Here is a 26,872-nt window from a genome sequence, read left to right on the forward strand (position 1 = left end):
ACAAGTATACTTTATTAACTTTATTTAGAGTTCAAAAAGACAATGCTAGACAAAATTAAAAAGGACAACCAGGCTCTGAATTTATCTCCAGACCTACAGATATACAAGCATAAACCAGCAGTTTCCTTTGAGCTTATTCTTTCAATATGAATGATTATGAACATGACAGTACCTAACCTGATAGATAGAACTGTTTTTTTTTTTAATTATAAAAGTAATAAACTTAGAATTGTTTCAGTCGTTGAAAATTACATAAAGTAAACATCAATCTTATGCCCCTTGAGGTACCTGTGTAAAAACAGCCTGGTATTACTCAGATCTACTTTCATCCTCTTCTATATGTACACACACAAACTTACATGTGCTTCAGAGTACAGGGTGTTGACCAACTGACAGATATAGTTATACATTGCTATTGCTTTAAACTAAAATAGAAGTTGTCCACTCACTTTATTTTTGTTCACTGTTTTTAACTAATTATATCCCAAAGATTTCTTGAAGTTGATACCATACAATGTAAGCATGTAACTTTAATACAAATGGGGACATATACATGCTGGGTTTCCTTTCTGGAATGCTTTTCGGACTCTCCCATGATTTTTCTCCATATTTGTATGATCATATTCCAAAACTAACAAACATGGCATTCTAACAAGCTTTTAATTTCCTGGAAATTCTGCCAAGTCAAGTGGTATGGTCTTATCATTCTTTTTAATGGCGATAAATATTCTATGGCACAGACGGAAGTACTCCCCAACTGTCCCCAGTTATCCCCTAACTCACAGTACTAATGCTCATTGTTTCTAATATCCTCTCACCACAAACAGTAACACTATCAATATACTTACATATCCTTATCTACTAGCACTTCTATTTCTGTGGGTTATAAATCCCCTATCATTGCAGGGAGAGTTGCTGCTTTGAAGGCAAACTGATTGCCTTCAAAATAGACTATAATAACTCATTTTTTCAGCAGTAGTGTTTTATTCCCACTATCAGTTATCTCTTTTTTCTAAATCTTGTCAGTTTTCACAGGTACTGACTTCACTTGTAAGTTCATAACAGTTAAAAACCACGCTCACTTTTACTGACCTTCTGGATTTAGTGCTATACTGTGAACTGTCAATCCACACTAATCCATTACTTTTTTGGCTTGTCCTCTCCTTATCAGTTTTTAAGAATTCTTTGCATACAACAGACAATCTTTTATCAGTCATTTGTTAGGTAAACAGATTTAAATTTTGAAAAAATTTGTCATTTAATTCTATTTCTTCTATAATAGTTTAAATTTCTAAGTTATCAATTATGTCTACCTTTTGGATAAATACAAGTTGTATTTGAAAACGTCTTCCATGTCCAAAGGCTGCCAAATTACCTTTCTGCCCATATGTTTTTCCTCTTCTTAGTAGTGTAGGTCAGGATTCTATTTTTTTTTTTTTTTTTAAGGATTCTATTTTTACTTGCCTGCATTTTCTCTAGAGCTTTTATCACCAAGGATATAAATTCTAAATCTTATTCCTCTACCTTGGCAAATGGCTTGTGAAGGCAAATTGTAATATCTGGTTTAAACTATACACTCAAGGAAATAGATGTATACAATGTTCAAATACCATCTTTTTTAGGTACAGCAGTAATTCATATATTAAATAAGTAAAACGAAACATTTGTCTCACTTTTTGTACCAGTCAAGTACATAAAGTATTTGTTCTAGCCTTTAAGTATTTGTTCTAGTCAAGTAATACTTATCATTAAACTATCAGTATTAACTCAGGGGGAAGGTCAGGCAAAAGATAAATTAGCAGCACAAACTACAGACTACTCAAGTGTTGCCTGTCATTTACAGAGCAAGATCAGCTGGTTCTTTCTTAAACAGATGCCTTCCTACAACCCCCTTCCCTAAATTACATGATGTCTCTGATGTTACCAGATATCCCACATAGACTTCTATGACAGAACCCATCCATTTTTCTCCACTAACTCTATGTTACAAGAGGGAAGAAACTAGTTCTTATTTTTTGTACACTCCAGTGCTAAAGTACAGTGGCAGACCCTGAATGTTCATTGCATGTATGCCTATATGTTACTGAGTCTACAGAATACAAACTCTTTTATTAAGATTCGCTCACATGTCAGTTAAAGTGTACTAAGAAGTCATGTTTTATGCAAGGTCCTTGACATTTACCTGTTATCTCTGACCATAATAACTGTTTCCTCAAGGTCTGTTCCTGACCCCATTCTCCCATCTTAAAATTCTCTAAAACTGGTTTTCTTTTTTATTAACTTTAGCTAAAAAAAATAAAAATAAAAAAATCTAGCCTTGGGCTTTAAAACAATTTCATCCAACCTTAATCAATGCATAAATCCAATTCATGACATAAAAATTTCCATGGTTTTGCTTAAACATTACCAATAGCTGAGAATCCTGTAAGAAGCATCTACTTGGTCAAAAACTGTTCATTAAATTACTTCAGTACCTTATTTTCCTCAAAAATACACCTTTCATAAGGGTTCAACACATAATATCATTCAATCTGCTTAATCAAAATTTCAATATATACATATTTGTTTATATTTGCACACACACAAACACTCCAAATCCTTTCTTCAAACAAAATCTTACAAAGAAACCTGTTATACTCAACATTAAAACAAATATACTGTATGATGGGAGTAGCTCGGAAACTCTTGTAGTCTATAGGTGAATGAGTGAAGAGTGAAGTCGCTCAGTCGTGTCTGACTCTTCGCGACCCCATGGACTGCAGCCTACCAGGCTCCTCCGTCCATGGGATTTTCCAGGCAAGAGTACTGGAGTGGGGTGCCATTGCCTTCTCCAGGCTATAGGTGAATAAACCAGTATAATTCATTTTTGTCTTATACCACAGGAAAACACCTGCAAGACTTATTAGAGTAACACACTTGAATGACTATACTTTTTAAAAAGGACATACAGGATTATAATACTCTGGTTTCTACATTGAAATTATAGTTAAGTAATACTAAACAGTAGTATTTCTTAGCTTTTATTTTCATGTAAGTTTCACATACCTGGTCAGCTAACATAAGAACAGTTTTCATGGTGAACCTTCTTGAACAGAAATTGAAGAGGTCTTCAAGGCTGGGTCCAAGAAGATCCATAACTAGCACGTTATAGTCTTTTTCCTGACCATACCACCTAACAAAGAGGGAAAGAGGAAGGCATTATAAAAAGCTGATTATCACTTAACATCACCAAATTTTAAAAATGTAAGATAGTTTCCCTCTAGGTTTTTATTTAAGGTTGTTTTTCCTCTATTTAGCTGATGACCCCACTTACTGACTACATTGCCCAACACAAAATAATGTATAAAGGGATTTTTTTCTGTCAAGCAACCCACTGCCCCATTAAGTTAGTACTTGTGTGGCAACCTTAAAATGCTTCTTAAGCAGAGCAGCGGAATTCTCTATCCATGCACCATTAATTCCTGTAACCTTGGGCAAGTTTCTAAACCTCACCTGGTCTTACTTTTTAACTGAAAAAATGAAGGAGATTTCTATCAGTCATTCCAAAATGTTTTAGAGAGTAAATATCCATTTTATTATAACTCCTGTTCCACTTCCTACCAAGTTCTATTTTATAAAGAGTCACATTCTTGCTTAGTTCCAGATTACAGAAAATACTCCCATTACCACAAGGATGACATTCACTTTTTATTAGAAGGATCAAGCTTTAATTATCCACTGCTATATTTTTGTGTATATACATTTATCCCCAATAACTCTAGGAATATCAACTGCTAGTTTCAGAGCCTCTAAGGATTAGGAATCACTGCAGTAAGTGATTTTAAGTGTCTATATGTCTCTAGGTCAGATAAGGGTAGTTTCTGAAAAATACGCACTATCATTTTTATTTTAAACTTAGCTAAATTATGAAATTTGCTTGAGGGAATTCCCTGGCAGTCCATGGTTGGTTGGGACTCCTTGTTTCTACTACAGGGGGCATGGGTTTGATCCCTGGTCAGGGAACTAAAGATCCCACAAGCTGCATAGTGCAGCAAAAAACAAACAAACAAAAACCCAGCTTGGAAAACCGGCTTTTATTTAAAATGTAAACAAAAGAGGAAGCTATTTTAAAGCTGACTAAAGTGATGTCTTTAATAACTCTAATAAGAAACTATATCTGGATTTTCCATTTGAAAAGTTTACATGTTTTAAAAAATATTCAGGACTTCCCTGGTGGTCCAGTGGCTAGGACTCTGTCTGGGTTCCCAATGCAGGGGACCTGGGTTCGATCCCTCAGCAGGGAACTAGATTCCATACGCCTCAACTAAAGATCCTGCATGTTGCAACTAAGACCTGGTGCAGCCAAATAAAAATAAATAAACATATATTTGAAAAAAAATTTCAAAACAGGGAAAAATGCTTTAAAAAATCTGTTTTAAACATTTAGTGTTTTTGTTGTCATTCAGTTTCTCAATCATGTCCAACTCTTTGTGAAGGGCCTGCAGCATGCCAGGCTTCCCTGTCCTTCACCATCTCTCAGAGCTTGCTCAAACTCATGCCATCCAACCATCTCATCCTCTGTCGTCTCCTTCTCCTCCTGCCTTCAATCTTTCCCAGCATCAGGGTCTTATCAAACAAGCCAGCTCTTTGCATCAGGTGGCCAAAGTATTGGAGTTTCAGCTTCAACATCAGTCCTTCCGAAGAACACTCAGGACTGATCTCCTTTAGGAAGGACTGGTTGGATCTCCTTGCTGTCCAAGGGACTCAAGAGTCTTCTCCAACACCACAGTTCAAAAGCATCAATTCTTCGGCGATCAGCTGTCTTTATAGTCCAACTCCCACATCCATACATGACTACTGGAAAAACCATAGCTTTGACTAGACGGTTTGATTTAGGATTAGCACTGACTGGTTTGATCTCCTTGCTGTCCTACTTAAGTGTGGTCCCACATTGAGGTCCAACAAATACTATCCCTAGAAATTTACGTAAAAGATCACAAAGGGACTAGACTTAAAAAGCGCACATTGTTTCCTACACTTTTGTTTCACCTGTTCCTGAGGACTACTTTGCAAACAGGAAACCCAAACACACAAGGAGGAATTCATTTTCACATGTCTTTGCTGAAAAAGATGGCCTGGGGGGAAAGAGGGTTTTTTTTTTAACCTTACAGAGATTGTGCCCACTAGCCTAAGAAAAGCAACAGAAGTGCCAATCTGCTAATGGCTGAGATTGCATCTAAAACCGTGTTCAAAGGTTCTGTAAAATTCTCTTTTCAATCCTTATTTTCCACACAGGAATTCAATACTCTTCACATTCATTCCAACATTTACTTTGAAGAAAAGCTCTCTCACAAACAAAAAAGGTCACAGTGGTGGGTTTTGGGGGGATGGGGTGGAGGTGGGAAGAGATGGGTAAAACAAAACAAATAATAATACTGAAAGTGATGAACAAAATGAAATAGGGTTATGTTCTCCTTTCCTGATTCCTCTTGTTTTCCTTCATCTTTTTTTCTCCTTTCTGTACTTAACTGCAGAGGCAAATTTGTGCTGGGAAGCTATCAGGAACTCCAAAACCAATTCTTACCATTATAAATATCCAATACTAAGAATTATGGCAGATTTTTAACATAAATCTAATTTAGCTAGGTTTTAAAGAAAAAGAAATGACTCTAATCAAGAATACAAAGTACAGAAAATGCTAAGGAAGTGAGGGGAAAGTCACTAAAAGTCAAAGGCAAAAGAGAAAGCACAAATCTAACTCTCATAAGACTACATCTCACAAGTACATCAACAGATTTGTACCAACAGCTTCTTAACAAAATTACAATAAAGTGAATTTTACAAGCATCCAACCCAAACTACAAATCTGACATGTCAAAGGCACAAATTCATACTTCACACTGCCAAGTAATCACCTAATTTCAAAAAGCACTTTTTGAGAAGTCATATGCGAAGTAGGCCTTTAACAGCATGCTCTCAGAATAATTAAGAACAAGGAAAAATCAGATGAATTTAGAAACATACTTTAGAAAAAAAAATCAAGTCATCAGGCATTTTTCTTCTTATTGCTTTAAGTGTATGAATTTAAGCCCTGCTGGTTCAGCAGTAAAGCATCTACGTGCAATAGAGACGCAGGAGCCTCGGGTTTGATCCCCTGAGAAGAAAATGGCAACCCACTCCAGTATTCTTGCTGGGAAAATCCCATGGACAGAGAAGCCCGGTGGGCCCCACTCCATAGGGTAGCAAAGAATTGGACATAACTGAACATGCGGACACGCACATACACACACACACAACTTTAAGACATATCCCTTATTCTCAATGTCAAGAAGATATTCAATAACAGATAGCTAAAACATAAATGTTTCAAAGGCATTTCCCCCCAAAATGCAACAATGCATTTCTAAAGTACATAGGCCTTTCTGCTTAGAAACTGGTATTGTAACTCCTTAAATCTAAGTGACAGGTGTTTCTATCTTTCATATTCCTTTCTGATCTCAGGGCTTCCCTGGTGGCTCGGATGGTAAAGAATTCACCTGCAATGCAGGAGACCTGGGTTCAATCCCTGATTTGGGAAGATCCCCTGGAGGAGGGTCTGGCAATTCACTCCAGTATTCTTGCCTGGAGAATCCCCAGGGACAGAGGAACCTGGAGGGCAAGGAACATATAACTAATTTCTGGAAACCTAAGACCTCACACCCTCCCCATCTGTGTTTTCCACCTGTGCAATCCATCCAGACCTTATTACACACAGATTAGGAGCCAGGAACAGTCTTCTGCTTACCCAAATCATACTCACTCAGTTTCTACCTTCACCTCCATGTTTTCCTTTTACTCTGAGAGCTTCTAACTCTCCATTTTCAATCGCAACATACTAATACCCAGCTGTCAGAGAAACCTTCCTTAAGTAGCCTGTCTCACACAGATCTCTCATTTCACAGAATTCCCATAGCCACTGACCACTGCTTAAATCCAAGATCTAACCCCTTGACAGTACAAATATTCAGGTACTGTTACTTTGGTGCTTCACTCACTCTCCACCTGGTAACATAGGGCTTACTGTTTGTTTTTTATAAGTCTTCACAGAACCTGGGTAATGAGCAAGCACAAACCTGATTCTCTGAGGTCACTTAAGTTTGTGGACTAACTGAAACACACCATAGTGAAAGCCTCACTCCTGTTTCTGCCTTCAACCAGAAACTCAAGGTCATATCTGTAGACATTTTTTATAATGGATGTAACAATGTGTTGCTACTAAGTACATACACTGTGGTAAGAGGCTTCCCTGGTGGCTCAGAGGGAGAAGAATCTGCCTGCAATGCAGAAGAAATGGGTTTGATCCCTGGGTGGGGAAGATCCCCTGGAGAAGGGAATGGCTACCCACTTTAGTATTATTCTTGCCTAGAAAATTCCATGGAGAGAGGAGCCCGGAGGGCTACAGTCCACGGGGTAGCAAAGAGTCAGACACTGAGCGAATGACACCTTCACTTTCACTTCACACTATGGTAATGTGCACACTGTAGGTAACTCTGATAATTTATGAGAGTAAAAAAAAAATGGTTTGATTTGGACCTTATGTAGTTTCAAAACACGCAGAAAAATCAAATAATTTAATGGATGAAAGTAAAAACTAAAGTACAAGTTCTCGTTTCCTGTTTTAAATGTCTTTAGACTCAGTGCTGCCTGATCAGTCAAGGAAACAGGCCAAAGAATGAGTTTGCAATTCAAAAAAATCATCATTACTTACTGAGAGCATTAGAAAAGGTACCTTAGGGTCTGAAGAAAATTCTAACAGACGGCACGGTCCATCTCTGATCTCATCTTGTTCTTTTAAGCCCCTACCCAAAGTAATTCTAGCTAAAAAATTAAGACACATGTAAAAAGCACAAACTTAAGATGACACATGTACAAGTCACTGGGGCTGACCAAAAGATGCTAACAGAATTCAGAAAAGCAAAAAAAAAAAAAGAAAAAAATCAATGGGTTGAACTGCATCTGTCTAAAGAAAAAAACCTAGTGAAAATGGTCTATTACCAATCAGATTCTGAAGGAGGGATATTTCAATAGGGAAGGTAGGAAAGGATGTCTTAGGCAGGGGGCAAGAATAGACACAGATTTCTACAAAGGGGAGAATCAAAGTGACTGATAGTTTGGGGCTATATTATACAGACTCTTGAATGCCAGGCTAAAGTGCTTTAAGTTTTATAGATAACTCGGAAAATATCAGTAGGGTATGTCTAGGACCTAATATAATTAAGTCAATATTAAAAGCTGGCCTTGGTATCAATCAGTATGCAATATGGAAACTAGGGAGTAAGAGGAATGACAAGGACATGAAGACCAATTAGAAGATTTGGAGCTAAGGGTTTCTTTCTTTTCCCTAATAAATCTCTACAAAAATATCTTAAAAAGTATCTTAAAAAAGAATGAAATATTTTAAATATTGCTGTGAGACCCAACGACTTCCAAGAATAGTAAATCAGTGTAATCATCGTAAATATACTCAGTTCAGATTAAAGCACCTAAATATGTTCCATCCCTATGACTAGAACAATAGTAACAGAAAAAGTAACATTTGTTGAACATAGGCCTTCTCTTATGGCTTGACTAGTGTGATGGTTAATTTTATGTGTCAACCTTACTGGGCTAAGGGATTCTGGAAAAGTTTGTAAAACATTATTTTGGGGTGTCTGTGAAGGTGTCCCCAGAAGAGATTAGCATCAGAATGACAGGCTAAGAAAAGAAGATCACTCTAGAACAAAAAGGCAGAGGAAGAGAAAATTCCCTCTCTGCTAGCAATGAAATAATCAACCTTCTGCTCTCAGACATCCATGCTCCTGGTTTTCAGATCTTAGGACTCAACCTGGGACATAAATCTCTGGTTCCCTTGGCTCTCGGGCCTTTAGGCTTGAAGCAGAAATGCACTACTGGTTTTCCTGGGCCTCCAGCTTATATGGACCACAGGTCATGGGATCTCTTGGCCTTCATGATCGTGTAAGCCAATCCCTCATAACAAAACTCTATCTATAATACAAGCATATCTTTCTTTATTGCTCTTTGCAGGTATCACTTTTTTTTTTTTTTTTTTCAAACAAACTGAAGGTTTGCGGCAACCCTGTCTGGAGCAAGTCTACTGGCGCCACTTTTCCAACAGTACATGCTCACTTTGTGTCCATCATATTTACATTATTTTTTATATTTTCATTATTATTATATTGTTGTGGTAATCTATGATCTTCATTTTTGATGCTATTATTGCAAAAAATTATCTCTTGCTCAAAGCTCAGATGATGGGCTAGCACTTTTCAGCAACAAGGTATTTCAAAATTAATACACATACTTGCCAAAAAATTTGTGTGACTTTGTTTTACTGTGGTGTTCTGGAACTGAACCTGGAATAACTTTGAGATATGCCTGTATATAAGACTCATCGGTTCAATTCCTTTAGAGAGTCCTAATGTAACAAGAAGAGCCATTTTATGTCTTGTTCACAACTACGTATTGTCAGCATCCAACACAATGCCTTACAAGCAGGAAATACTCAGTAACATTTGCTGAATTAAAGAATAAAAAGCTGTATTAGAGGTTTTAAGAGGCTAGGGCACACCTGACATGGCAGATGAGAAAAAACAAAGCAAGGAATAAAAAAAATACTCCTTGTACTGAAAGTATAAACTCACCAGGAAGCATCTACTCATCTTTGACTCAAAGAAGCCAAATAATAAGTAAAGTGGGCCTTACGAAGCATCCCTACGAACAAAGCTAGTGGAGGTGCTGGAATTCCAGTTGAGCTATTTCAAATCCTAAAGAGAAAGTGCTGCACTCAATAAGCCAGCAAATTTGGAAAACTCACCAGTGGCCACAGGACTGGAAAAGGTCAGTTTCCATTCCAATCCTGAAGAAAGGCAATCCCAAAGAATGTTCAAACTACTGCACAACTGCACTCATTTCTCACACTAGCAAAGTAATGCTCAAAATTCTCCAAGCCAGGCTTCAACAGTACGTGAACCATGAACTTCCAGATGTTCAAGCTGAATTTAGAAAAGGCAGAGGAACCAGAGATCAAATTGTCAAATTGTCAACATTAGTTGGATCATCGAAAAAGCAAGACAGTTTCAGAAAAACAGCTACTTCTGCTTTATTGACTATGCAAAGCCTTTGCCTGTGTGGATCACAGCAAACTGGAAAATTCTTAAAGAGATGGGACTACCAGACCACCTGACCTGCCTCCTGAGAAATCTGTATGTAGGTCAAGAAGCAACAGTTAGAACTGAACATGTAACAATGGACTGGTTCCAAATTTGGAAAGGAGTACCTCAAGTCTGTATACTGTCACCCTGCTTACTTAACTTATATGCAGAGTACATCATGTAAAATGCCGGGCTGGATGAAGCACAAGCTGGAATCAAGAATGCTGGGAGAAATATCAATAGCCTCAGATATGCAGATGACACCACCCTTATGGCAGAAAGTGAAAAAGAACTAAAGAGCCTCCTGATGAAAGTGAAAGAGGAGAGTGAAAAAGCTGGCTTAAAACTCAACATTCAGAAAACTAAGATCATGGCATCCGGTCCCCTCACTTCATGGCAAATAGATGGGGAAACAATGGAAACAGTACAGACTTATTTTCTGAGCTCCAGAATCACTGCAGATGGTGACTGCAGCCATGAAATTACAAGACGCTTGCTATCCTATCCTTCAATAGCACCCAAATTACCATGGGCCAAAAAAATTACCTACAGGCAATTCTAGTGCATCTTTTCCTGTATCGTCCTTCTTGCTTCTCATCGTAATCATGCCATGTTGCCTTTTCTTTCCATGTTTTGTTTTTGGTGTGAGTGTGCATTGGGATTAACAATTCATTTACAACAGTTAAGAAAGGCACTTCCTACTACCCCTGTCCTCTGAAATTACCAGAATCCAACAGGAGGCTACCCTCAATTCTCAATTTAAATTCCTGAGTCTCAAGAGTCACCAGTCCTCCTAGTACTGCATTCAATAGTTGATTGAAAGGTAGAACCATCTATGAACTTCAGTGTTAAAGACACTGTAACTCCTTTAACCTAAAACTGTTAGTACTTATAAAGCTCTATTTTACTAATGGCATTTTTCACCACAAAAACAGAACCATAATGTACCAGTTTGACTATATTTTTGATTCACGGTAACTCTTCAGCCTTTCTGAAAGAGAACCACAGGACTAAATGTGGGGCATCTCCTGATTTTCTATTAACTTGGTACACAAGACTGCTGTGTAACTATCATTCTCCAAAAGCTTCTCTGCCCTTATTTGTTCCTTAGATTAGTGGCCTTCATTTTGTTTTGAATACAAGACACCTAAAATTTAATGATCTAAACTTCTTTTGCCATCAAAACATCAATCTATTTCCTCTTCTCGCAATTTCACATTTAAAACACAATTCATATTTCACAAGTTCAGTAACAGGAAATTTTTATTCACAATCCTTTGGACTTAAACAACTGCAGAAATACCTTTGAACTGGTTTGAGATCCAGAGGATTTTCACTAGAGAATGACACTATGTTGCTATTTGGCTACTGTAAAGAACTGGAAAATCAAGTTGTTTTTTTACTTTGCTGCACCACCACATAGCACGTGGGATCTTAGTTCCCAAACCAGGGATGGAACCGCACCCCGTGCACTGGATGTGCTGAGTCTTAACCAATGGACCATACCAAGGAAGTCTGAAAATCAGGTTTAGTAAAGAAATTTAGACTAAAGTTTAGACAGAACAAAAGAACCAGTTTTAGAGGTAGATATGGTGATCAGAGGAGTAATTCTGATGTGATGATTTCAAGAAATTTTAGACATTAATTTTATCTTTTACTTCACTGAACCTTTCCCAGAACTCTCCCAGGTCTTTAACTGGCTAATTTTCCCATCCTTACAATCTCACACCCATGGGGAGTGTATTAACAAGCATGGAAGTAATTTGATAAAAAAATGAAGAAGTCTAGAAGGGGAAAACAAAACAGTGGATTTCCACCAACTGAGAGGCCAATCCTACATCAAACAAGTGTTTTTTATTTAGCCACAATGACCAAGAACTTGGGCTTCCTTGGTAGCTCCGTTGGTAAAGAATTGGCCTGCAATGCAGGAGACCCCGGTTCCATTCCCAGGTTGGGAAGATCCACTACCCACTTCAGTATTCTTGGGCTTCCCTGGTGGCTCAGCAGGTAAAGAATCTGCCTGCAACGTGGAAGGCCTGGGTTCGATCTCTGGGTTGGGAAGAACCCCTGGAGAAGAGGACAGCTACCCGCTCCAGTATTCTGGCCTGTAGAATTCCACGGACTGTATAGTCCATGGGGTTGGTCGCAAAGAGTCAGACACGACTGAGCAACTTCCACTTTCACCAAGAACTTGCTCAAACAAGTTATGTGTGGGTGGGTGGGAGTTGGAGTCACTAGTTCTACATCAAGAGTTCTTTTTTTGTTGTCATGGACCCCCCACACACAGCTTTGACTGTCTAATGAGGCCTACTGATCCCTTCTCAGAATATTTTAAAAGCATAATACGTGGCATTATAAAGGAAACTAATTTTAGAGCAATTCAGTTATCATAAAATTACTTTAAAATCAATCTTGATATAGTAAAATACATGCTCTTTATTAAAGCACTACATAATAAAATTTAGGGGCAGGTCTAATTAGTACTATAATTTTGAGGTATGATGGGAATAAAGACTATTTTGAGATACATGCAACAATGTGATACAAAAATATCTGTGATCTCTATTGGTGACAAAGCCACAGGTACTGTCAAAACTAGTGAGGCACTTGAAAATAAACTTTGGAATTTTTTTCATCCAACTCAATGACCTCTTGAAGAGAAGAAGGGATATCCCTGAATCAAGTTAAGAACCCTGCTCTAAACAGATTTTTTTTTTTTAATTTCTGGTTGTGTTGGGTCTTTGTTACTGTGTGCAGGCTTTTCTCTAGTTGTGAACGGGGGTTACTCTCTTGTTGCAGAGCACGGGCTCTAGGATACCCAGGCTTCAGTAGTTGCAGCTACTAGGCTCTAGGACACAGGTTCAGTAATTGTGGTGCTGGGGCTTAGCTGCTCTGCGGCATGTGGGATCTTCCCAGACCAGGGGTCAAACCCATGTCTCCTGTGTTGGCAGGCAGATTCTTTACCACTGAGCCACTAGGGAAGCCCCTCTAAACAGGTTTTTAAGGTAAACAGACTGTAGATTAAGATCTAAAACTTGTGCAGCGCGTTTCACTCATTATTATTCACTCAATAACAATGTCAACTAAGATGATTCATTTTCCTTCTTCATCCTAACCCTCCTACCTACTACTACTAACCCTCTGCTGACAATATGATCCCCAAGATCTTTGAATTATGCTGTTAAGATTTCCATATTTCTGTCTTCCTGTTCCTTGTCCTCTGCTTTAAAACATTCATAGGCATTCCTTAACCTCCAAATTTTTAAAAACACAAACAAAAAAGTGTGCCTTGATATTTGGTACTACCTACTACTAAAGATGCTGTTCCTCTACCTTTTCAACATTTATGGTAGCTAACAAGACAAAACCAAGTAATTTTTGCTCTCATAGTTTATATCAGTCTGTGTACACAAATGATGAAAGAGAAACTGATGGTGAAAGGTACAAATTATGGGGACCCAATCAATTTTTTAGAGGGAAGCATTGAGGAAAACTTCTTGATGAACAAGTAAAGTGGATTCTTGAAGCATAAACAGAAGATGGCCAGGTAAAGAGGTGGGTAGGGGTTAGGAGTACACACTAAGCTTTGTTATTCACAAGGAACTGAAAACAGCCAGCACTGTTGGTACATAGTAAAAGACAAGATCACCCTATTTTCTTGTTCACAGGTAACTTGTTAAAAATCTAGTTTTTATCTGCCATCTTACTTTCATTTTTTTCTTGGTTCCCAGTATAACGGTTATCATTCTCACCTCATCATACTGCCCAATATTATATTTCAAAGATCACAAATGGTTCTTGCTGTCATTGCTTTCACTAGCCTTGGATACAGTAGTACTGGAAGATATTATGTGAAGAACTGGAACCTCCAGGGGAATACAAGTATTAAAATATAATTTTCCACTGGGAAGTGGGACAGTACATCTGTAGTTTTCACAATACCAATCTTTTTAAATAAGCAAACATATAGAAAGTAGACAAGTGGCTATCTAAGGCCTAGTAGGATATGGAGAGTAATGACTAATATGTTCAAGGTTTTTTGGGGACAGAAGGGGATTAAAGCATTCTTTAACTGGATTATGCTGATGGATGGCAGCACGACTCTGTACATACAGTAAAAACCAATGAATTACACACTTTAAGTTGATGATGCTTACATACATAGTCTCATCAAAACTGTTAAAAATCCTTTACTAAAATCTGCTCTTCAAGTCTCATTCAACACTTATTAAGCAGCTGCTATGTGCATGATACTGCCAAAAGGATGCCAAAAGCATCTTAAGGTCTAGAAGAACTGGTGACAAGTACAATATAAAAGCAACAATAAAGTAAATATGAAATATAGAGGAGTTAAGTAATTTATTCAGAGTAGATAAAAGGGAAGGCTTCTTAGAAAAGTTGGCATCTGAGCTAACTTTTGAGAGATGCCTTTCTACAGTCCCCTAGTTTTAGTCACTCCTCAACAGTTTCGTGGTGCCATTTCTCTGCTGTGAAAACAACGCCCCTCCCGCATTACATACACCAAAAAGGCAAAGTTTCATATACAATAAGAAGCTCCTAAAATCTGGCCTCTGCCTGTCCTTTAAAACTGGCTTCCACTGACTGCAACATCCCATTATCACAACTCTCCTCTTGCCTTGATTACCTTTGCATTTCCACCCAAGAATTCAGTCCTTACCTCTCAATTTCCTTTCGCTACTATCACTTCTACACTGATCTTGCTCAGATCTAAATAAACACCAGTCCTAATTCCCTGGCTGAGGTTTAAGTCTGTCTGTATCTCTGCTAACTTAATTATACAAGAGCTAAGCCTGAGATATCCTATCATCTTAAACTCAACATGTCCAAAGATATAACCATCAATGCTACTTTCAAAATATCAAAATTAGGCCCCAGAGAGATTTCCCTGAAAGTCCAGTGGTTAGTTAGGACTCTGCACTTCCAATGCAGGGTGCATGGGTTGGATCCCTGGTCAGGAATTATGCATGGTGCAGCCAAATAAAAACAAAAAACAAAATTGGGTTCCCTTTTCCTTCTTCCTAAATTAAACTTCAAATTCTCAAGGCTAAAATGACTTACCTCCACTCTTTAAGAGAAAGTATGAGAAAACACACATCAAAGTCTTAAAGCAAGTAAGTCCGGAAATCAAAGTATCTCTCAGTACACTATTTAGAGACCAAATAGTGTACCATTTTCTTTAAGGTACTTTTAGCAATACAGGAATCATTTGTATTAAGACAGTTTTACATATAGAGATCTAGGAGAACAAATAATTTTGGCTGGATGAAACATTGCCCCGCCACACACACACTACATTAATTTGCTTAGTAAATCCTTCATTAAGTAGACAGATTATAGATTTTAAAAACAACTCAAATTTCTCTACACTAGCAAATGAACACACACAAAAAACAAATGATTCCAAAGTTTGATATAGTCTTTTAGGAGGAGAAGTAATAGAAGAGAACACAAAGTCTGGGCTTGAAATGTTAACACAAGTATAGGAAAGGGGAAAATGGAAGAGGCAACACAAGTTACTAGAATGATCTAAAATGAAAGAAAAAAGTAATGTATAAACACATGAATATCTTTTCATAAATTAAATTCTATGTAAATCTAAACTAATAATATAGAACTATGCAACGTGTACTTATAAAAATGCCCTCCAGTGACTAAACAAATAAAAAGTGGCTCAGTAAACCAGCAGTTGGACTTGAGAATAGAAAGCCAGCTAAACTCTCAGTATATGCAATAAAATGAAAAGAATAATGAATCAATCGATGGTCAAAAACACAAGTTCCAGTTCTTCCTTTGTCATTTTCTTGCCTGTCTAAGCCATTTTTGCTCACTGGTAAACATTCTTAATATACTTATCTATCAAGAGGTCTCCTAGTAATTATGAGATTATAAAAGCACTACACAAAGGATTACTTTCGTAACAAAAAGCAGTTGCCCAACAGTTATAAAATGACAAACAAGACAATAGCATCTCCTACAACAGTCAGAGCCCTCTCAGCAAAATAATCATTAACTACCCTCAACACCTCAAAACAATGAAGTGTTAAAACCTCAGCACAGTATTTTTCAAAGTGTGATTCTCTGGTCTTTAGCAGGAATTATCTGATATACTTGATAAAAATACACTCACAAGGCCCAGTCCAGTACTGGTCAAACAAATCTAGGTGTGAGGCAGAAAACCTTACATTTTAAACAAGCTCTAAATGTAATTACTATGCATGGCTGATGTTTGAGAAATGTTGACTAAGCAGGATTCACAAGGAGACATAATGGGGTCTCTGCTGACCTCTCCAATCAAGGCAATCTCTGGATAGCTCAGCATGCTGTCTGATGTTAAGGAAAGGTTATGTCCTCACAGTATGAAATTTAGATATCTCTGCCACTAACTTTCAGCAAGGGACAAAGTCACAACTATATGTCAGGCACATGGTATATATTCAAAAAGAATGTATGTAGGCCTCACAAAAATTATCTGTTCATTGAAATGTGTCCATTATCTGAAACTGCACAACAGTTAAGTACTCACATGTATTTGTTGAATAAAAGAAAAGAAATGTTTGCTTATTCTCTAGAAGGTACCGTAAAGTTCACTGACACTCTCCAAGAAAAGAACTTTAATTTTCAGAGAAAAAGCCAACAACACTATCTTCCTTAAGAAGGATACAAAGTATTAATATTATGAAAGCTCAAAAAACGAAAACACTAGGTTTTCAGTAAGTAGATATATGTGCTCAGATGCTCAGTCAGGTCTCACTCTTTGCGACCCTATGGATTGCAGCCCCCCAGACTCCTCTGTCCATGGAATTCTTCAGGCAAGAATACTGGAGTGGGCTGCATTTCCTTCTCCAGGGGACCTTCCTGACCCAGGGATCAAACCCAAGTCTCCTATATCTTCTGCATTGGAAGGGAGATTCTTTACCTGCTGAGCCATCAGGGAAGCTTAGTGCTAAGAATAATTTCAATTGAGAGAACAAAAAAAAGCAAAACAAGGAAAGTGTACAACTGAAAGACTTTGAAAAATTTGGAATTTGAAACAAAATGTACAAAAACTTCATGCTACTTTCCAACAAACAAGGCAGTTTTAAATCAGATCTCATTCTCCCCTCACCATAAAAGCCACCTTACATGTAGATAGAATAGTCTGGCAGTGTAAGAAAGTGTAACAGGTAAGTAGCACTCAGAGCAGCCTCCAGAGGACCTGAAATATAGGACAGCCTCAATTTCAGGTTAATTTGCAAACACTGTCATTGCACACCTAACCCTGGCACAAATGAAACATGTGATATATACCATGTATGTTTAGTCACTGTCACCATCTTGCTTCCTTAAAAAAAAAAAATTCTCCTGTAGAAAAAATTGCAAGTTTGAGCCAAAAGAAATTCCAAAAGGCCAACAAACCACTGATAAATACTGAAGCTGACAAAGGTCCACATTAGCAAGCCTTTACTGTGAAATTAACAGACATTAGCATTTTGATATGTCAGTATCTCTACATCAGGATTCAAAGCTAAATCAACCAGTACAGCCATGTTTCCATTTGTTCACTTAAGAAATACTAGATTTGGTCCAGTGGTTAGGATTCTGGGCTTCCACTGCCGGGGGGGCCCCAGTATCAATCCCTGGTTAGGTAACAAGGATTCCATAAGCTGCATGGTACAGCCAAAAAACCCCAAAACTAAATTAAACTAGAAGTCATACCCTCAAATCAATTAATTCAAAATATCTGAGGTTAGGAGCCAGGTGTCAATATTTTTTTTAAGTTTTCTAAGTGATTACAATGTGCACCTAAGTTTGGGAACCACTGATACTGTTAAAAGAGACAGTAAAATCTTTTCAAATATCACATTAGCTGTGTAACTTTAGGCAAATTAACTATTTTGACTCAACTTACAGAATTCCTGTAATGATTAAATGAGATCATGGGCAATGCCTGGATATTGGTTCTTTTTTTTCCCCCACGTGGATGGATGCCACTAATTTATACAATGCATTTAAAAAAAACTTAAGACCAAGACAGTCTTACAAAATCCCTTTTATAAAGGAAAACTGACATTCATGATAGAATTCATTCTAGGTTCAAATCTAGATGACACCACAGACAGAACCTAAGTATTGACTCTCAATACAATGCTCTTTCCAATTCCCTTTTTACTGAAGATCAGAAAAATAAAATATAAAAATAAGGATCAAAATGTACCGTCCAACTAAGCATTTTTCTACAGCATTTCTGAAGTCCCTGTTAAATATACCCCACTGATGGTTAGTACACATCACGGTGATAAACGTATTACTAACTTGTAGTTGTACATACTGACAAATCAACATCAAATCCAGAAAAACAACATTACAATAATTCAAAAGGTCGATTAAAAATACATAAAATCTGAAGAACAAAGCAGATTCTGTTTAAGGAATACTCCTTACTCACCACACGGTGTTTTCTCTAATGTTAACTGGCTATACCTTTAACTTGAATTTCATCAGCACATGTTAGTTAGCTAAAATTGTTAAAATGAATTTTAACAAAACCACCGAGTCCTCTCTTTTGATATGCAAATGTTTTATTTATTTATTTTTGGCACTCTTAAAAGCTGGGTGATGTAATGAGCAGATATTTGCTTATCTGAATATTTTTATACATGTGTGCATAAACCAACTTTTTAAAAAAAATTTCTCCAGGTTTTATAAAGTGCTTAACACTGGGCTACTGTTGGTAATGTAAAGGAGAAAAGAATAAAGAGTTATTTAATAAAAAAAACCCAAAACACATAAAATCTATGTTGTCACAAAATGTTGCCTACCAAGGATTAGCAGTATTAAAAAAAAAAAGAAATATTCTTTATGTCAATAGGGAGTGTGGGTTACAGTGCAAGCATTTGTCAAAACTGATTCAATGATACATTAATCTCTCTATATATATATACACTACACTGTATGAAAATCACACCTCATTAAAAAGATTTCATTCATGGATCAGTATATGTTATGCGATTACTAGTTTTTTCACAATTTTCAAGAGCCACTTATATTGTATAAAATAGTAACAGAAAACATCATTTAGACTAGGTATTCATTTATATTATGAAAGCTATTAAGGTACTCATTTAGCTTCAGAAAAGCTTCTGTTAAAACTCAAGAACTGATCTTAAGAATAAAATGGAATACAGCCTTCCCTGGTAGCTCAGTGGTAAAGAATCCACCTACCAAAGCAAGAGACCAATGCAGGTGTTTCAGCCCTGATCTGGGAAGAGCCCACACGCTCTAACGCCTGAAACCTGCCCGCCCAGAGGCCATGCTCCGCAACCAGAAGCCTGCACACCGCAACTGCAACTGCAGAGTAACTCCCAACTCCCCACAACTAGAGGAAAGCCTACCTGCACAGCAACAAAGACCCAGCACAGCCAAAAATAAACACAAAAATTATATTTAAAAAAATAAAATGGAAAAAGTTAAAAAGATTAAATGAGTTAACACTTGCTTCAAATTCAAATTCTCTTATACAGACTTCCTGACATTGAAGTTTCTACTAAACAGGACAGATCATGAGAAAACCTTAGCAAATCGTATCTTAGATACATATTAAGTATTAGATATTAGATAGTGACTTTAGTCACTCAGTCATGTCCAACTCTTTACAACTCCATGAACCATAGCCCACCAGGCTCCTCTGTCCATGGGATTTCCCAGGCAAGAATACTGGAGTGGGTTGTCATTTTCTTTGCCAGGAGATCTTCCTGACCCAGGGTTCAAACCCATATCTCTGGCATTCGCAGACAGATTCAGCAGGGAAGCCCCACAGATTAAGTATATGGCATTCGCAGACAGATTCAGCAGGGAAGCCCCACAGATTAAGTATACTCAGAAACAAAATGACCTAGCCCTAAAAAATGACTAAAGCCAAGGCGGTAAAATCCATGGACTATACAAATGTTTACAAGTATCACTCCACTTTAAGATACAAATCAATAACATCCACAAAAGTTCTCATCTAGCAACCCATGGGCTCAAAAGGGAGAGAAAGGATTATAAGAATTGTAAGGATCTAATGGACTTCCTGGTGGCTCAGACAGTAAAGAATCTGCCTGCAATGCAGGAGACCAGGGTTCTATCCCTGGGTCATTCTCCCTTGGAGAAGAGAATGGCAACCCACTCCAGTATTCTTGCCTAGTGAATCCCAGACAGAGGAGTCTGGTGTGCTACATAACACTTTCACAATTAAGTAACAGTGCAAACAATAGGTTACTTACATTTATCAGTTTTTCTGTATGAGACCAAATACCATAAAGGAAGGAGGCATAATATGGGTCTGCAGCATCAAGTGAAAAGGTGTGGAGCATGTAAGCAGACATAATTTGATCTTGACATAAAGGTGAAAACTGCTCACAAGAACGCTGGAAGTTAGGAGACATCTAGTAAGAAGTACTTTACAAGACTCAATAGTCTAATCTGTATCATCGAGTGTGGCTATTATCTCTCAAATGTCATCCAGCTCCAAACGCTATCTAAGCATCATTCCATTATTCCATTACTAGAAATCCAGTATAAGCCAATATAAGTACCTTTAGTATATCACAGATTTAGTATATCACAGTTACTCTATGGTTTTAGTTACTCTACCAATTAAAATCACATATCTCATGTATCTGGTGATCTCTAACATTCTCTCTCTAATAAAGAAATACCCAGTGTAGATGTCATCTTTGTTCTCTGATAACAATATTAGAATTTATTTACAGGATATATGCTAAGTGCCAAAAAGTTAAGATTAAAATTTAAGTTGCTTTTAACACTGAACAGTAAGAATTAACTAATACTTTACAAATATCTCCCAGGACTTCTGACATTCAGAGAGGGCAAAAAAAAAAAGGGGGGCGGTGGGTTAAAAAAAAACAACCAAGACAACCAAAATTATCCTATGCCCTTGCCCATCTTCTTTATCATATTTTCTATAAAAGTGTACCCCATTAATTCACTTCCTCCTAAATAGTAACCCATGGTTTACCTGATGCAGATAGTATTTTTAAGGTCCTGAGTGGTATCTCACTACTAAAATATCATTCAAAGGTAAGATCTAGACCAAACACCAAACTGTGATGAAATGCTTTCTAGCTACCATCATCTGAAAATAAATCTTAAAATTTCATAACCACAAGTCCTAACATCAACTAGGCCAGTGACTTATTTAAGTAGGGGAACTTGTTTAAACAAAACTCTACCTGGGTTTTCCTGGTGGCTCAGTGGTACAGAATCCTCCTGCCAGTGCAGGGGACACAAGTTCCATCCCTGGTCCGGGAAGATCCCACATGTCTCAAAGCAACTAAGCCTGCATGCGGCAAATGCTGAAGCCTACGTGCTTAAGAGCCCAGTGCGCCGCAATAAAAGACTTCGTTGAAGTGAGACGCCTGTGCAACGCAACTAGAGTAGCCCCTGCTCACTCCAACTGAAGGCCTACGCACAGCAATTAATGAAGACCCAGCACAGTCAAAAAAATAAAATAAATGCTAAAGACAAAACAAACCCTACCAAAAAGCTTAGTTTGCAAAACTTTTCCCAACAGACGAGTAGGAAATTCTAAACTTTTCTGTCCAGTACACTTCTATACTTCCCAACAAAATTAGAAAATTATCAACTTGGTAAAATTCTCTTATTTCAAAAAAGAGGAAATTGACATGCCCAGAAAGATTAAGGGACTGACTGACCCCAGATCACTCAGTTAATACCACATGGCAGATTTAGAGAACAATTGAATTCAGTTCAAAGTAGCACAAAAAAAGGAGGGTTGTAACAAAAACACAGTAACTTAAAATGAGCTCCCAGAGGTCAATTCACAAGACCCAAAGGCTTTTAGTTTCTTAAAAATATCTAGAGACTGAATACCATCCTCCCCCTCTTGCTCTTTATACTCATCGGATGCTGTGTTTCTGCACAACAGATCCCTTAATAAGGTCCTTACAAACTAAGGACTTGATACAGCAAATAGGTTATAACATATAGGCCTGGTAATTTTAAGCCTTTGTTTTAGAATATCTAAAGATATCTTTAGAATAGAATCTTAAGACAATTTTCAGGGTGAAAGTTGATTGGGGGAGGAGGAAGATATTAGTGAAGTCTAAAAATTTTGGTGCCAAATTTCTAATACAATGGGGGAACAGACTGCCTTATTTAATTTAGCTAAGCAAACAATTTAATTTAGTATTTTCCAAGTAAATATTTATTGAGTGTATTTATTGGGCTTCCCAGGTAGTGGAAAAGAATCCGCCTGCCAATGCAGGAGATGCAAGAGAGACGGGTTCAATCCCTGAGTCAGGAAGATCCCCTAGAGGAGGAAATGGCAACTCGCTCCAGTATTCTTCTCTAGAAAATTCCATGGACAGGAGTCCATGGGGCCGACAGAGTCAGACATGACCGAGCAACTAAACACAAACACACACGCGTACAGTTAATGTGGAAATAGTGGGGAACAAACTAAGCAGAGCAGATGTTGCTGCCACCCAAAAGAAACCTTATGCATAAGTCTTTCTTATCCTTCCCACTTCAGTGGACAAACAGTTCTCTCTCATACTTTAAAACCAATGATCCACTTTTTGTTTCTATGTACCTGGACTATACCACTCCTAAAACAAGTTCACTCTTTCCTCACCCTCATTCGGTAACTACATTCTGCTTTAGAAACTACTCCCAGTAGCCAGACTTCACTCTTGGACAGCCTCCCTGACCAGTTCACCAAGCTTTCTTCCTTAGAGTCACTCAGATCCTGAAATTCCATCTCCTCTCCCAAGAAGTCTCAGCTTGAAAGTCAGGTTAATCTCTTTAGCTCCACCCAGTTTGTAACTCCACAACTCCCTCTGCTCTCAACTTCTCAGAATTTTGCTCACAGGTCAATTTCATTTATTTATGTGGGTAATCAGCATATTAACTACTGCCCTCATTGGTTTTCCTAAGTGCTGTTCTTAAATAAAAGCTACCAAATAAAACTGTAAGTACTTAATTTGGAGCTAGCCCTGAAAATGCCAGATACTTACTGCTTTTGTGAAAATGATTTTACATTAAATTCAATCTGACTTGTGAAATTTATAAAACCTCCCAACCTCAAATGCATTAGGTTAGAGAAGCCAGACACAAATGACCTCATACTGCATGATTGCATTTCCATTTAATTCTAAGAAAAACTAGTAATGGGAAGTAAATCAGCAAGAGCCAGGGTGGAGAAATGAAAATATAAGCAAAAGGAGAGAAATTTAAAATTCTAAGGATAACACAATTTTTTTTATTCTATGACAAAATAAGATAGCATTTTAATCAAGGTTTTTCATTTTTCCACAGCAGGGTTTTTTTTAATGGAGAACCATTAAAAATCTCAAATCTGATCATCTCAGATCTCACATTAATCTTTATCTCGTAAGATACACCTGGTATTTTCTTCCTAATAATTTATTCTGACTTCCAACCAATAGGAAATTGTATCATTCAATTTCTCCATTAAAAATGTTTATGACCATTCAATATTTTTTTAAGGATAATGTCTCTCTGGTTGTTTTTACATCAGAATTAATGTATATAACCCAGTTAACTCAAGATTTGAGGAATAAAAGCTAGGATAGTAAAAGAGGCTATGGTAAACACCATTCCAGTTAATTCGCCACTATATCTGGATCTTTTTGCAAATGTTATTATTAAATAATTGTTGGAAAAGGGCTGGATCTTAAACTGTGTTTTAGTCTCTATCCTAGGAAGATATTCTTTAATCTTAAAAGTCGAACTACTCTAAAATCCTTTATTAATTTAAAAGGACCCAATGTCTTCATCTGGTCATCATCTATCCTGGTTACTATTTGCCTTCACCAATATCCCACCTTCAAAAAAAGCCACAATTTCCCAGATGTGAGGAGTTACTGACCAAGTAACTCAACAGGTTAAAGTTACTTGTCAAACTGTGGTTACATGATTAAGCTTCCTTTTAATACAACTGAGTCAATTTCAACATAGTGTTGCTCAAACTGCCTTTGTCATTTCAAACAAAATTTCGTACACAGACTGAAATGCAACAAACATTACCATTTTTTACAGAGTTAATTAACACTTCTGGAAAGAACTATGAGAGATTTTGCATAGTAAACTTAATTTCACATCTCATCTACTGCAGAGATCACAAACAGGCTGTCACTATGCCATCTCTTTCCTTGAACCTCACCACTGCCTGCGGCTTTATTCTTGGCTTTTCAAAGGTTTATTCAACTTGGAGCTGCCAAAGAGGGAATCCAGGAAGCATAACTTATGAACCCAAGCAGTGAAAAGGGCAGGAATATGTGGTTGAGTCACGTCGTTCCGCCATTTTCTAAGCGGAGGAGGAAGACATGTTGGAACAAAAACACAACAAAAGAGCAGCCATTTCCCAAGCCAGCTCCAATAGCAACCCGAACTGGCCCAGCCCGGTCACTTCGGCACCCTCAAATCCACTTCGCTGGACAAACCTAAGTAGCAGCTGAGGTGAAAGAAAGCAGCAGGCAACCCTTCCGCGTTGGGATCAAAGATGACCCGCATACTTTCCACTGCAAATGAAAGCCTTGGGAAGAATGACGGAAGCTAAACGGAGCAGAGTGTTAACAAACTGAAATCCTAAACTAAGTTGGCAAACTAAAATTTACCGTGATTGTGGTGACTTACGCTTCACAGGAAACCCAGGTAACTCAAATGCCAAGAGCCGGATTCAGCCGATCCCACTGCCTGCCTCTTACACATTTTCTCCCATTCCGTACTTCCCTCAGAAGATCGCCTGTTTGCTCAAGGATTCTTACCGTATGTGGGGGATGCCAACCCCACCTTGAAGAATCTTATAGAGTTTGCTCTCGTACAGCAACTGGGGATGCCTGGCCTTCTGGGATTCTAGCTTCACTGCCACCTCCTGCAGGGGAAAGAGGGGATGATGGCATCAATATCCTTATGGATTCAATGTCACTTGGGAAAAGAGGGGGAAACAGGAGCACATCTCCAACTCTCGGCTACAAGGTGGTGAGAGGCTGGGAAGAGAAAAATCTCTGTAATTATAAAACGAGGCAACCAGCCTCAAAGCCCTCTTCAGGGGGCAGTGACGAAAGCGGCACGTCCTCTAAAGTATAAGAAAATGATTCATCCAGAAAACGTAATGAGGGTTATGAGGGAACCAGGCGACCGGTAGCTGGCCTAATGGGAAAAAGAACCTCAGTAAACTAAAAACATAGGAAGAAAACGAGGGGATCCCAGAAATAGGATTTTGCCATTCTCACCTTAAACAACGGTTTTTTAAAAGTTCGATTAAGGTGTATTTTTAATAAGCTAAGGAACTTCCTAGTACACCCAGCCTTTCTCTCGGGTTCTTTCCTTTTAGGGAAAGAGAGCGGGGGAGGTTCCTAAGACAGGAAAACTGGCTCCCTCTGGACTTCCCAGTGCGTGAGTGCGGTGGGAAAAGGCCCAAGCAGTTCGCGGGGCGGGGGAGTGAGGACAGGCGCAGCGTAGTCGTGAACCCCACCCCAGGTGGTTACCTCGCCGTTGGTGATGTTGATCGCCAAATAGATGTCCCCGAAGGAGCCAGACCCGATCTTCCGTACCAGTTTATATTTCCCTCCGACAATGAACTCGGCCTTGGAGCCGCTGCTGCTCGCCATCCTGAGAGACGAAGATGGAGGCTGGGGCTAAGCCCCGACACCTCTAAAGGGAGGATGGAGGCCTCTAGGGCTCGACCACGGAACAAGGCTGTGGAGAGCGGCAGGAAACAGAAAACGATGGCTCTTCTTCGGCGTTACAGGGCCAAGAATCGGCCAAGGGGAACCTGATCACCGCTGCTGTCAGGTTTTTTGGCCGGGCCGCAGATTATTGAAGGAGTTCTCGCGGTTACCAGGCTGAGCCACTTGTTTCTGGCGGCCGCCGCTGCCTCGCTTTCCCGGCGACGTCGCGGGCTGGAAAAGGAGAGCGGTGAAGCTAGGGCGGCGATACCGCTGCCACCACTGCCGCCGGCTCCCGCCCGGAGGGACCCCTGTCACTCCGCCGACGCCGCCATCTTGTTGCTCCGGCTCCAACCAACACAAAATGCCCCCAGTCCCCGGGAGCCGCTTCTTCACAGCGCAGAGCACTGTGGGAAAGGGATCGCGAGCGCTAGCCCCGGAGGGTCGACAGCAAGAGGGAGGGCGGAACCGGATCCGTGAGAGTCGCGGCCCACGCTCTGAACGTCACTCCGTCACCGCCCAATTGCGCACGCGTGCTGCAAGCCTGCTGACTGCGCAAGCGTGCCGTGGCCTCTTCTCATCCCCGCCCCGAGCGCATTTTCACTTCCGGTCGTCGACTGTGGCACTGTGAACTACCTGTTAGTCACCTCAGACCCGCCTGGTTTCTGAAAGGCCTCGCGGCACCAGGCCTAGAGAGCTTTTAGGGAGGAGTCACCTTCATTTTTCTTGGTAGATGGTGCGTCAGGCCTTAAGAGTTGGGTATTGACCTTTGCTCTTTGTTTGAGGCGGTTTTTAACCTTTTGATCTTTACCGGGGCTACTCCCCCAACCGGCCCATTCCAGTTCAGTATCTCTTGTGAAAGAGGCTGTCGCCTCTGGTGGAAAGAAAGAGAAAAGCAGGCCTGTACGGACTGGATTAGTTCAGGGCTCGGTGTTTTAGCAGTCTAGCTGAGGAGCCTTACTAGAATTCTGCGCTTTAGGGAGTGTT

The 26,872-nt window shown here is 38.8% G+C and overlaps 1 protein-coding gene across 5 annotated transcripts in view; it reads right to left on the reverse strand.

Annotated features, from left to right (window-relative positions):
• CSNK1A1 (casein kinase 1 alpha 1) overlaps positions 1–26,347 on the reverse strand; it is a 47,911-nt gene extending 21,564 nt beyond the window's left edge. For 2 of the 5 annotated variants that reach the window (XM_065918879.1, XM_065918878.1), the window contains exons 1-3: positions 25,706–26,345; positions 24,983–25,089; positions 3,046–3,172 (exon numbers count right to left, since the gene is read on the reverse strand). In XM_065918879.1, the coding sequence (XP_065774951.1) occupies positions 3,046–3,172; positions 24,983–25,089; positions 25,706–25,828 (357 nt within the window). In that variant the 5' untranslated portion in view covers positions 25,829–26,345. Of the gene's footprint in view, positions 1–3,045; positions 3,173–24,982; positions 25,090–25,705 lie in introns of all 5 variants that reach the window. The other 3 variants (XR_010660918.1, XR_010660919.1, XM_065918877.1) reach the window with 3 other exon arrangements.
• Between the last annotated feature and the right edge of the window lie 525 nt (positions 26,348–26,872).

The sequence above is a fragment of the Muntiacus reevesi genome, chromosome 1 (genome assembly GCF_963930625.1).
Source record: "Muntiacus reevesi chromosome 1, mMunRee1.1, whole genome shotgun sequence".
Classification (NCBI taxonomy): Eukaryota; Metazoa; Chordata; class Mammalia; order Artiodactyla; family Cervidae; genus Muntiacus; species Muntiacus reevesi.